A 13,615-nucleotide genomic window follows, 5' to 3' on the forward strand; every position below is an offset into this window, starting at 1 on the left:
GCATCATGAGTGTTTGTGTAACGAGGCTGAATTTGAATGCTTCACTTTTACTTGTGATACTTGTGATCCATTGCTTAGTCTTCACAAAATCTGAATCCTTGTTCAGTTTCTGGACAGTAGGCATTATGAGTAAGTCCATTGGTTCATGCAAAGATTGTGGCATCATGGTACTGTGTTGCGATGAAATCATCTGGTTTGGCCAAGTGTTCCATTTATCACTCTCGGGGAGAACGATTTGCTATTTCAGTGCTATGAGAATGAACTTATGCCGAGCCTATCATGAGAGTAGTTGAATGTAAACTGTAGTGCAGGGATTAAAGCATATCACACACTGTTTTTTTTTTGGTTTATATGTTTCTATTGCATTTCGTTATGAGTATATTGCTATAGAAAACTAGAAACTGTAACTCTATATGGGCCTATCTTCTCTATTCACGGAAACATGCCGACAACTGATCACATCCAAGCCCAATCCTTCTAGTATACATGAACTTCTCTTGCTACCTACCATGCTGCCAAATCCTTGCTTCATGTCACACCCATGTGTGAGGCCAGATGCAGGATCCTAAGGATCTCTCTGGAAACTTGTCCCATATCAGGCCGCTCTCTGGGAGATGTTATGGAGCAGGAGAGGCCAATTCTTACAAGTGGAATGACACAGCTCCTCATCACTTCGGTTGTATTGTTTTCATCTTGCAGCATTGTTGGATCAGCCACCTCATAAATATTATTTGGGAATGCTCTACCAACTAATTCATGAAGGCTTGCACTATTATTGGATTTTTCGTTAGTTGGACTACACCCTGTCATCATTTCTAACATAAGCACTCCAAAACTGTACACATCACCCTTGGTTGATATCTCTTCGCTCATGCCATATTCTGCATTTAGATTTACGACACAAATGAGAGATTCTCGAGTATTTTCACAAATTGATAAAAAGGCATAACCAACATAATGCGAATATGCGTAATCTCACCTGGTGGGATGTATCCGACTGATCCTCTTAGGCACGCAAAATCTGTTGAACTATCTTCATGTGCATTTGATGTAGGAAACCTTGATAGGCCAAAGTCGGTGACATAGGCAACCATGTCAAGATCCAAAAGAATATTGCTTGGCTTCAAATCGCAGTGTATTAGTGGAGATGCGCATTGGTTATGGAGATAATCCAAAGCAAATGCTACATCCAAACCAATTTTTATCCTTTGCCTCAATGTCAAAAAAAATATTTTACCACATTCATGAGCTTTAGGATGTAGCCACGTTTCTAGGTTCCCATTCGGCATGTATGGGAATACCAGGGCCTTGAAATCTTCTCCCGCAGAATCCACGGAAGAGCAGGAAGTGATGATTCTTACAAGATTTCGATGACGGACATTCCGTAGGGCTTCACACTCTGCAATAAAGCTCCTATCTGATCCAGAAATGTTCAGGTTAAAAACCTTGATGGCAACTCCATCTTTCTTACACATCAAACTGCCCTTGTAAACAACTCCAAATGATCCTGATCCGATTAGGTTTGCTGATGCAAACTTATCTGTTGCCTTCACAATGTCTTCATATGATATATTCTTTATGTGCTCATTGAATTCTTGCAAATGTGGTACTACTTGCGTCCGCTTCCTCCAATAAATTATTGCAACACATAGCAAAATTAATATAAGAAGAACAACAGTTGGCATTACTATCTGTAGGACCTTCCTGCCAACTGATGTGGAACAAGAAGGTAGACCTTTTATTGGAGTGCTAGCAGTGCACAAATCTTCATTTCCTAAAACTGATACTGCACTAGCATTATGAAAAATACCACCACTTGGAACTGTTCCATCAAAATTGTTGTAGGATAAATTGAGATCTTCCAGGGTTTTCAAGGATGTGAAGAACTTGGGAAGTTTTCCGGACAAGCTGTTGTGTGAAATATCAATCTTTTTTATGCTGAGTAACTTGGAAAAAGTTTGTGGAATACTTCCGACAATGAAGTTGCATTGCATCTCAAGATATTCCAGAACCACACACTGGCCAACACTAGCTGGGATGCTGTCAGACAACCTGTTATTTGATATGCTAATTTTCTTCAGATTAATGAGACTGCCTACTTCCATTGGCACTCCTCCAGACAAGTAATTGTGTGACAAGTCCAACTCTTCAGAAAGCGAAGAAATTTTGAAGATTTTACTTGGTATCTTGCCATCTAGTGAGTTGTGTGCAAGATTCAGTATTTCGAGGTGATTACAACGTCCTATACTTGGAGGTATACTACCACTAATGTTGTTCCCATCCAATTTCAGAGATCTTAGCTCAACTAGATTACCAATAGTATCCGGGATTTTCCCGGAAAGTCTGTTTTGAGCAAAGGATAGATAGACCAAGTTGTACAAATTCCCAATTGTTGGTGGTATATTACCAGTGATGAGATTGTAATCCATGTATAGATTTTGGAGGCTTTTAAGATTGCCAATTTCCGGTGGTATGGACCCAGAAATTTTGTTCTCCCTTAGCAATAACCATTCAAGCCCATTGGAAAGTTTTCCGATAGAACTTGGCAATTTTCCTTGGAGATTATTCCCAGACAGTACCAGTGTAGTCAACCTACTACAATTTGTGAGTGAAGAGATAAACCCCCAATTTCCTGCGTCTAGCTTGTTGTATGACAAAGCAAGTTTCTCCAAGTTTGGCAATGACCCAAACAAGGGTATGGGCCCAGTTAGGCTGTTGTTAAACAAGTAAAGCATACGAAGATTGAATGCTTTAGCAAGAGAAGCTGGGATTGTACCATCAAACTTGTTTGTTGAGAGGATTAATGTCTGGATATTTGGGAGTGTGTAACCAATGTTGGAGGGTAAGCTTCCAATAAGAGAGTTGTTTGCTAAGGCAAGAAATGTCAGTGATGACATGTTGAAGAGAGATGGTGGAACTGTCCCAGATAAGTAGTTCACATTCATGGCCAATACCTGTAGTGTTGGGATATGACCTAAGCTCTCGGGTATGCTCCCAAATAAATCATTCTCTGTAAGGCGAAGATCAACGAGGGAGGAAAGGTTCCCTAGTGAGGAAGGTATTTTCCCTGAAATATGGTTATTCCTTAAGTCGAGGTATTGAATAGGGGGAGAGTTGGCAGTAACAATTGACAAAGAACCAACAAGATTGTTCTGTTGGAGGAAAATTTTAATAAGAGACGATGTGTTGAAGAGAGCCTTTGGTAGTTCTCCGGTAAGATTATTGCTCATGAGGCGAAGTACTTGTATGGAAGAACTATTTGCTAGGGACTCTGGGATGATGCCTGTTAGAGCATTCATCCCAAGAGAGACATATGTGAGAGAACGGCTGCTGCCCAAAGAAGGTGGTATGTTGCCGGTAAGCCTGTTGCTATCGAGAACTAGTATGCGCAGCTCAGGAAGATTCCCAAAGGAAGAAGGCATGGTCCCTTGTATCTTATTGTTTCTAAGATCAATCTCTTGAAGATTCTTGAGTTGGCCTAGGTTAGGGGGGATCTCGCCGTGGAGAGAGTTGCTCCTCAAATCCAGGATTTGAAGTTCGGAACATGCATAGAGTTCAGATGGGATGTTACCTTCCAAAGTGTTCATGCTGAGGTTGAGGATGCCGAGCTGTCTCAGGCTGCCGAGCTCGGAAGGTATTTTGTCATGGAAGCTATTGTTTGAGAGTTGCAGCCTTGTAAGCGAGGTCAGATTGGCAATGCAAGGTGATATGAAGCCTGAGATGCCTTCTGATTCAAGGTCCAGCGCAATCACGCTGCGAGGAGATGATGTGCTGCAGGTGATGCCATGCCAGCCGCAAACGTCCAATGAAGTGTTGCTCCATGAAGCTAAAACTCCCGCTTGATCTGATTTTTTTTCCGAGAAAGGATAATTTCTATTAGACTCAAACGTTTCAAAATGATACAAGCAAAGAGTTAACAATTGGCCCAACATAGCTAGGATGCACACAACTGATAAGAAATAGTAAAAGGCAAATGAGCTTAACCTGATAGCTGGGACTTGAAACAAAGGAGAGCTTGCCTATCATTTTCAGTTTCCTTGCAGATGGCTATTGGTAGGTTCAAAAATAAGCTAAAGAGGTACAGAAACCAGACAAATCCTGGAAACAAGACACTCAAATGAGCCATTGTTGTCGTTTGCAGTTATGCAATGTGGAGACGAGGAATCTCGTTCGCCGGAAGATGTTTAAATACTCAACTATAGAGTGTAATAGGAGGTAACCATGTAACAATTAGACTTTCTGTTCAACTACGGATTGGCGATTCATATGGTGGGAACATGGAAGAGGCATGAACGCATGCTTTGGAAAATCAGAACTGCTAGTGTGCGCTGAAGCCATTTGCTGACCACATAAATTAGTTGTAAATTGCAAGTAGTTGTTGAAGCCAACACGCCAGCGCTAAGAGATTTGACCGTTCAGTTTCCGGACTGCGACTTGGGACTAATATAGTGAGACGTCCTTACTTTTTTTTAATGATAGTGAAACATGTCGCTAATTAAACCTCCATTGCTCTATCTGCACCCGGTTGACATGACAAGTGGCATAGCACGTGCCTCAAGAACAACCTTATGGAAATTCTCTATGACGATGATAGGCACATTGTATGAACACATGTTTTGGCATAGGATCCACACCCTCTGAATTGACCATGAGAATAGCGTTAAATCAAGGAAGCTTGCAAAATCCTCTAATAAACTCCTGAAATTAATTTTACAAGTTTGAACGCGGGTATGCTATAGTGACAGAGTAGTTGACTGAAGTGCAATATTGGATCGGCTAGAGACAGAGAAACTTGCCTGAACAAGAATGAAAAATACGGGTACCCGCACATGTCCATGGCGTGCTATCCTGGTCGTCCATACATATCCACATATGACTCAAACAACGCCCCCTTGATATGGCCAGTGGCCTATTTTTTTGACAGATACCTCCTCCGGTCTCTTAGGAAAACTATTTCAAAATCTGACCCCTAAGTTGGGTGCCATAAAAAATCGAACCAAGCTGTCCAGATTGGCGCTAATGGAACACGGTGCCAAAGCAGGTCGGTGCCAAGCCAAATGGTGCCGAAGTGGCGCCGACCTCCACAAATTTGGCTCCATTCTTGATGGCGCCGAATCTAGGAGTCAAATTCCGAAATAGTTTTGCCAAGTGGCTAGACAAAAAAAAATCGCTTAGGGATCAGATTTGTCAAAAAAATACGCCAGTGGCAGAGCAACTTGCCTCAAGAATAACCTTCAATTCTCCATGATGATGATAGTAACATGGTATGAACGCATGTCTCGCCATAGGATCCACAACCCTCTAAATTGACTATGGAAATATAGCGTTGCATCAAACTTGCAAAATACTTTTATGAACTTCTTAAATTGTTTCCTACTAGTTCGAACTTCAAACACCGCTTGTGGCCATGTTAATTCGTTCTTCCAACCCTTCATATGAAGCTGGGTATGCTAGCGGTAGTCGGTAGAGTAGTTGACTGAAGCGCAGCAACCCTGCCATTTTATGAACATATAAATAGACGTACAAGCGTGGAACCAGAAGGCAGTCATCTCAACGAATCATTAGCTTGTCCTCTCCCCATAGCTATCTTAGAGTTAGAGAGAGAGGGGATGGCAGTTCCTGCACGCTCGTCCCTGCGCTCGCTGGTGCTGCTCATGTCACACGGGAGGCCGCCGCTGAGCTGTTTCTTCTCCTCCTGCTCCTCTGCCGCCGCTGTTACGCCTAGTTCGGCTGCTCCTGCCGTTCAGCCTCCAGCCGCTCCGGGTAGGTGCACGAACGCATGTCCTTTTCTTCTACCCGATCTCCCACTAACATTACTCTTTCATTGCGTTGCAGCTCGGCTAGACTGCACAAGTCACAAGTCTCCTGATCATGAAGAGTTAGTTCTGTGCGCCGTCGACGAACATCCTGAACATGCAACTCCTGATTACTGTTCATATATAGGAACACCTGAACCTGAACCTGAACCTGTCCCTGGGGATGGGCTGTCGCAGGCTAATGTCGGAGTTCCTGATCCACCAGTTATCTCACAGCAACCTGTGGAGCCTTCACCGTGCCCTCCAGATCTCCCGAAACACACAAATCCTGAAATTTGAAGTCACTAGCTGGGAATCACTTCTTGCTTTCATATGTTATATTTACACTATGTTTCTTTTTGAGAAAAAAAGTGTTTCACCACTTGGTTCCAGTTACACACACTATATCTCTTTTATATGTTGTATACAGACATACAGTATAATATGTCTCTTTTGTCGTGATAAATATATGTGTCCTTATGTTGTGACTTGTGAGCGGAGAAAAACATCCCGGTGATTACTGACAAGTTCCTTCATCGTTTTTAAGGAATCCGTACGTAAGCAGGCAAGCAACTCGTAGGATTTTTAGGGTACAATTTGCTAGTACTGTTGGGGAGTATTATGCTTCATATCTACTGAACAAAGATTACTGTTTCTCAATAAAATGCTGTGTGCATCACCATGATGCAGAAGCCAGGTTTTTCCCTTTTCAAAAAAAAAAAATCTGCCGTTGATTGTGGGAGCTTTGTAGGTATGTACCTAGCAAATTTCCACTTTATTTCGTTTCTTGGGGTTAGTTTATATTTTTAATTAGTTGCGGGAATCAGGCCCATGTGAGAAAAAATGTTGTCTTCATCATTATTGTACTTCTCAGACATTTCAAGTAATATATAAAAAACGTCACTGGTCCACAAATTCTAGTAAGCAGATTCCCAGTTACAAGCTTTTGCTCAGCCACTGAAGCAACAATGCATAAGCAAAGATCAGTGTCAAAGGCATCCCCTCGTACAAGTCTATCTAGAATTACTGAAAAGTTCCAGGAACACAATATCTTTTCAGTGGACAAGGAAAATGCAAGTCCAAACTGATAGAATATAGGCTTGGCTAACATATTTGTCCAAAATCATAACTTATGTACCGCAAATATATGCTTTCAACACAAAGGCTCAACTTCTACTGGAAGGTTGAAATTTGTCTTGTCATTTTCAATCCCAATATATGTAAGCTACACCAGAGAAAATGCCTGAAACTGAAGAAAGGTGTAACCTAACACCAAATTCACGCGACAAAGCACAAAATTTTGCTACATCCACTTCATCGGTAAGGCACAATCACGAAAGTAAGATGGGAATTTAAGCGGCGGCCTGCTCAGAGACCTCGAGATCGCTGAGGACATAAGGCGAGATAAAAACAAAGCAATGTAGTAGGGTTGGCACAACCGATGTCTGCTGGCGAGCCACAGATAAATGGTCTTGTGAGGCGCTCAAAGGTCGAGGTGACTCCCTACCACTCCGCATTGATAGATTGCAGAATATTGTGATGTATTGATATGCAGTAATTGGTGATTACATTGAGCCTCTTGGACTGTTTATATAGTAGAGAAGACTTGCAGGGCAAGAAGCCTAATAGAGAATAGAATTGGAGTACAATCTTAAACTACCAAATATAGCCTAGACGTGATATACTCTAACACCCCTCCGCAGTCGGATCGGTAGTGACGCGGATGGTCCAACTGGAGAAGAAGCCGAAGACGTGGTGTAGCCTTGATGCCGATGTTGATGTAGCCGTTGTTGTCCTAGTCGATGGTGCCGTGTTTGATGTAGTCGCCTTGGAGAACGTAGGTGAGGTAGATGGTGTTTTGGTCGTTGTCGTTGTTGAGCCCGGGAAGACGCTCGGAAGGAGGGAGACATTGTCGTAGTTGTTGTGGTCGAAGTAGTAGGCGACTTGTCGCGCCGAGCTTGACGGGCTCGGGAGCGCGTCGGGGATGAAGGCACACGCCCGTGTTGCTAGTACATGACGTGCAAAGACAGAGACCACCATGAGCCATGCGCGCCAGAGTTGGATGGAGTTGCAGAGAAGATCTATGTGAACGGTTGGTGCGAAGAAGTTGTCCACCGATATGTCAGAGTAGACGAAATAGCTTCTAGAAGAAAAACTAAGAACGAGCGTGCAAATAAAAATAGACAGCAGCTCTGGCGGTGAGGTCGTGGCGGACGAAGACGATGATGTAGTTGTTGAAGTTGATTCCAGGGATTAAATCCGGGTTCCGCGTGGATTGTCGCGGTGTCGAACAAGATCCCCGTTGCTGTTGACGATGACCACGAGTGTTGGCGACGATGCGGTTGTCAGCGATGATGTGAAAGATCAGAGATGGTAAATCTAGAGGGAGGTGAATAGGTTTCTACAAATTTAATTCTTTCTTTGCAATATTAGGCTTTGCGGAATATAAATGTGAGCCTAATACAAATTAGGTGAGGCAACCCTAGATGATGATGCAAGTAACTCAAGCACGAAGGCTCTCACAGGTTAAATAACACAAATAAAGAGTTGCGGTTAGAGATAATCGAAAAGCACGCGGAGACGAAGATGTATTATCGTGTTCCTTTCCTCAAGAGGAAAGTACATCACGGTTGAGAGGTGTGGGATCCCACAAAGGATTTCCCAACGCCCCGAAGGCTCACCTTCTTCTCCGAATCTATCCCACAAAGTAATAGCCCTTTCACGTGTGGTAGACTTTGGGGCAGCCTCCAAACGTTCACAATCTTTGCCAGGAGTAAATCCACAGCCTAGATGCTTCCGGACGATTCTGGCCACCTAGGGTTTCCAAGAAATCCTAGAGAACAGAACAGGTATCTTGAAGAATACAAGGGGGGAACAAGATTTGGATCGGTGAGACTGTAGATCAAGACCTCCTCTAGCTTTTCCCTAGAGGGACTTGAGTTTGAGTGGAGGAGGAGGAGGGAGATCTGAAACATTTGGTGCTTGCAACAATGGCGTATGAGAGAGCTCAAGAACATAGTACGGTGTAATTCCCTAACTGTTCTGAGGTAAGGGAAGGGGTATTGATAGTCCTGGTCGAAATTCCGTCGTTGGGGAGTGTCCAACTTGGTATCTGGTCGAAGTGGCCGACCTGCCGGGCGTGGCGCCAGACCAGCCGGTGAGACACCAGTCTTGTCGGGTCTCAGACCGGGCCAGCTGGTAGGGGCCGGGCGAGGCGCCGAGCCGGCACCGGGCGAGTGCTGAGTGCCCCCTAGATTGTGTCTGGTTGGCACCGGCACCACAGCCGGTCGACGTCGGGCTAGCCGGTGCCACAGCCGGTGCCGATGGGCCAGCCGGCAGGGATCGGGCAACGCGCTGGGCCGGCACCGGGCGAGCGTTGAGTGCCCCTGGATTGTGTCCAATTGGCACCGGCACCGCAGCCGGTCGATGCCGGGCCAGCCGGTGGCACCGGGCCAGGTGCGGGCACATGGAAAATAATGTCTCCCCTCTTTACATCGAAGTGTATGGGTTGGGGGGGGGGTCTCCCTTCACCTTCCAGTTCCATTGATACACCATTATGCTTGATGAACTAAAACATGGGAATAATCTGGAATAATCTTGTAGGCAAGTATTAGTCCAATATTCTAGCTACGGTGTCATTATTACCAAAATAATGGATAAGGGTAAAATAGCCTTACAATCTTCCCTTTTTTGGTATGCGGTGACAAATTAAGCTAGAGTCACACATAGATATTATGATAAGATTAAAAACCTTGATTCCATCCAAGATATTAAGACAGCTCCCCCATAATGTATGCAATTGGAGAATTTGCGTTTGAATGCAAAGCGCAACATTTATAAAATATGATAAGCTCTCCCAATATCTTTAGGAAGAAAGCATGGTATATACAAGTATATAACAAGATCTAGACAACAAGCATAATCATCCAACATAGAGGTTAAGCATACAATAACTTATCCACACACATACAGATTATTGAAGTAGCAAATGCTTCCGGAAAGGAAAGCAAGCAAGTAGCACAAGCCAAATAAAAAGAGAATAAAGTGGCAATGGCTTGTGGCCGCCGCTGCGACCACCCGCTAATATCCTCATCCTCTATTGCCGGCTCGTCGCTGCCATACTTCTCCTTCTCGTGCGCCGCCGACTGAGGGCCGCACGCCCACTCCTGCTCGTCATATGACTGAGCCTCACCCTTCTCTGTTTCAAATGCGAGTGTGGTCGTTGTCGGAGGCCAGGACGCCACGCAGGCCCAGCTACGTCATCCACTCCGTGTTGTGGTCACACAAGTATTCACAGACTAAAGATAAAAGATAATGTCAAGCATGTTTAGCAAATTGATGCGTGTTTTAGTGATAATCATGTGTGGGCTGTATTGTTTGGACGCGAGTTCGAATCCCCACTTTGTCTATATAGTTTTAATTATTTGTGTAGGCGACTAATAGGCGCAACCAGCATGTAAGGCAGCTCCATGGTTACAAAGTTTTAAAAAAACATAGAAGGGTCTTTTTGCAAAAAAAATACAACACCACATGTCACCTTCTGATTGCTCTTGTACCTATTTGCCCCCTCAGTGCAAGTTTGTGTACTGTAGAGTTCATTTTACAAGTTATTGTATAAATTTGCTCCAGCTTGATAAGTTGATGTACCTGGGATGCTAATACCTCGACAAAAAAGCAAATACAAATTCAATGGCTTTTTATATAAAAGGTCACCTTTATTGCCTTTTCGCTCTCTACTCCATCAATTGAAAAAGTAATCGAACCACATCACATCAATCGAAGAGTTCGGGAAGTCGGGTCAAAACAAAAGACATATATGCTGAGTAGTGAATTGCAATGCCCTCTCGTACACCTTTTATTTCCAGCCTGATTGTGTGAGTGTATATCAATCGTCTTAGATTGCAGCTGGTCCTTCTCGTACACCTTTTATTTCCAGCCTGTTCGTGTTCGATCACAATTTTTCGGTTCTGGTCCGTACGAGCCATCGACGATCCGTTCAGCCGAGGATTGGAGGGGTGCAGTAGGGGCCCTTGAGCAGTGCGCCGGCGATCAGCTTGTTAAGCTCCTCCGTCGGGTGGATGCCATCCCAGCTCAGCCGCGCCGATGGATCGTCGCAGGCGACGGTCGCCCCTTCCATGCCGCACCTCGCGGTGACGTCGAAGTTGTACTTCCCCCCTCCCGCGCCGCAGCACGCCTCCAGGGGAGAGCTAAACCCTACAGATCGATGGATATAGAAGAACACATTCAACCAACCAGTTATTCAGAAATTTTCCAGCACATTTCAGCAGAAAACGAAAATAAACTCACCAAACTTCTCAGGCTCCTGAACGACCCGGTACATGAGCCCAGAGTAGTCGGCGTACATGAGCCTCGTCGAGTTGTAGTGCTTCCGTTGAAGGGCTTCGACCTGTGTCCGGAGCAGCGTGTTGTGGTAGTCGGTCAGGCGGTTGTAGGGCTTGAGGCAGCCGGTCTGGTCGAAGTCGGCTTTGCTGGCAGCGTCGCCGAAGAGGGACAGGAAGATCGGGAGGCAGCCCGTGGGGAAGATGCCCGGAACGACGATGTGGACGGCGCCCAGCGCGATCAGTTTCTACCCAGAGAAAATGCATGGGTGTGTGATATCAGGATCAATGGATCTTTATAAAACATGTATGCGCTCATGGTTAATTATGTGGAGAGACCTCGACGCCGTTAGCGATGGCGTTGACAATCTTTGGGGTGTGCTTCATTGCCTGCTGTGGTGTCAGGCCAACTTCAAGCAGCTGGACGTTGTAGTCGTTTCCTCCGTATCCACCGAACATAAACAGCGATTTCCCCAGGAATCCTTTGCAACCTGCATGCAACAAGTATAACCTTTATCAAAGATAAATTACAGCTGAAAATAAATACCTAAGAAAATACCACAAATATAACATTTCAGAGGGAAAAAACCTAAGAAAAATATACTTGCATACGCTACATACTTATAAGTAGAAAAAATCGGGTTATGAAGAACTGAGAAAATTGATTGAGTGCTCACATTGTTCTGTCCCGCAAATAGAGGGCATCAACTCTTTAAACCACTGGATCTGCGTGTCTAGTGATCCATGGTTCCACACCGGATCTTCGATGCCCAGAGATTTGTAGAAGGAGAAGTTCATGGCCGTGCCGCCGGTTATGGCCATGCTCACGCCGCGCCGGAAATCTTTATCTTTTGCTTTTGATGGTGGGAGTAATGGCAGCCCAAGTGCTTGTGCTGTATGGCCAAGTGACAAAATAAAAATGTTGCGGTAACAGATAAATTTCTATCAGTTCACATGTGCTGCAAATTTCTAAAAATTTGAAAATTTCAAAAGATGAAAATTCAAAAATTTGAAATTTCCATACATTCTAAAAACAGAATAAAAGGGAAGGATATAAGTCCGAAAAATTTGAAGTTTTCAATAGAAAGAAATAGAAGGGGTAGGGAACTAGTCCAAGACGGTTAGGATGTTATCTAGCAGGTGATTGTTAGATAGCATTCCACAGCAAAAATAAAACCTTTATATGCATCAGAAAATAAACTTGATCGCAAATGACCATTATTTGAATATGCCATAATTAGCCATGTTCACAGTCAATATTATGTTTTTGATAGTGCACTTACATAATTTCAAAACTAGAAGCTTAATAATATATATGAAACTATATGTTGGCCTACCCTCGGAGATTGATTGAGAATCAAGTAGGCGGTCAAGTTATTGCCTCATGGACAATATATAGCCTTGTAAATTTTATCATGCACAAGCCGTGTTCCTTATGTTGGTCCCAAGAGGCTCTACATATGTGTTGGAGAACATGTCCATTAAAAAATAAGCGATTATATGTTCACCCGTACTATTTTTTCGTTGGTAAACTGGTAATATGTCAAAAAAAAGATCAAACTGGTTGATTTTGTGTATAAATTGAAACTATATCATGCTCCTTGAAACAACAATTAGTAATTTGTATAGCGTGTGGAAACAGGGCACATCTGCAATTCTCAATAGCATGTATGCTGTAATAATTAGAAAAAAATACTACTAATTTGAGGGAACAAAACGGGTCATGTATTTACCGATGAAGTCAACGACAACGCGGCCGTCGCACCACCGGCAAGACGGCCTTCCGAAGTAAGTCTGGCCGTACGGAGGGTGGGTGCAGGTGAGTACGTCGAGCTCCGTCTTGTTGCTGCTGGTTGCGCATATGTTGCCGGTCTCTTCCATTGAGTCGCCGAAGGTGAACATGGCATTGTATTTCTTCAGTGCTGCCATTGAGGACGCGCCACCGCCACCACTGGCCATCGCCATGATCGGTTGGGTGGCCAAGAAGCCCATGAACAACGTCGAAAGTAAGTAGAAGCCTAGGAGTGTCATGGAGGCTAGCTCAATTGATCACCCAAAAATATTTCGCTTGGACTAAGCTTAACCTATTTCATGGTGATCTAGTGGCGGCGAGGTTGGCGAATAAATTTATAGACGCTCTGCTCGTTGGTAACTGATAAAAAGTTGGCCATCGCTTGGGTCTCGAGGGTGGTTGGATTTCAACATATTTGCTCATCTGCTCCTGCAGTATTATTAATGAAAGTCTTGGCATTTGGAGAACACAAAAAAGGTAGAGCTGAGTAATCATGTGAAGTGTAAGACGTACACTACTGTGGGCCCGTATGCATAAGCATCTTCATTTTCGGTGCATCACTGTTCGGTCGCACATTGGAAGCCTACAAGGTATTCGATGAAATGTCAGAACGGGAATGTGCCCGTATGGAACGCGATGTTCACTGGACTATGCTGCAAAGTCTATGCAGCCGAGAGGGTGCAGCATCA

At 44.1% G+C, this 13,615-nt stretch overlaps 2 protein-coding genes across 2 annotated transcripts; both read right to left on the reverse strand.

Moving 5' to 3' along the window:
- Positions 1–528: 528 nt before the first annotated feature.
- LOC124703382 (LRR receptor-like serine/threonine-protein kinase EFR) lies at positions 529–4,126 on the reverse strand. The gene is made up of 3 exons (XM_047235599.1): positions 3,985–4,126; positions 980–3,844; positions 529–881 (listed from the first exon to the last, which is right to left on the reverse strand). Exons 1-3 carry the CDS (start codon positions 4,124–4,126, stop codon positions 529–531), a joined length of 3,360 nt encoding a protein of 1,119 aa, XP_047091555.1.
- A 6,665-nt stretch (positions 4,127–10,791) lies between these two features.
- Positions 10,792–13,165, reverse strand: LOC124666539 (GDSL esterase/lipase At5g45910-like). Its single transcript, XM_047203883.1, has 5 exons — positions 12,868–13,165; positions 11,812–12,027; positions 11,474–11,625; positions 11,103–11,382; positions 10,792–11,009 (listed from the first exon to the last, which is right to left on the reverse strand). The coding sequence occupies exons 1-5, from the start codon at positions 13,163–13,165 to the stop codon at positions 10,792–10,794; spliced, it is 1,164 nt and encodes a 387-aa protein (XP_047059839.1).
- Between the last annotated feature and the right edge of the window lie 450 nt (positions 13,166–13,615).

The sequence above is a fragment of the Lolium rigidum genome, chromosome 1 (assembly GCF_022539505.1).
Source record: "Lolium rigidum isolate FL_2022 chromosome 1, APGP_CSIRO_Lrig_0.1, whole genome shotgun sequence".
NCBI lineage: Eukaryota > Viridiplantae > Streptophyta > Magnoliopsida > Poales > Poaceae > Lolium > Lolium rigidum.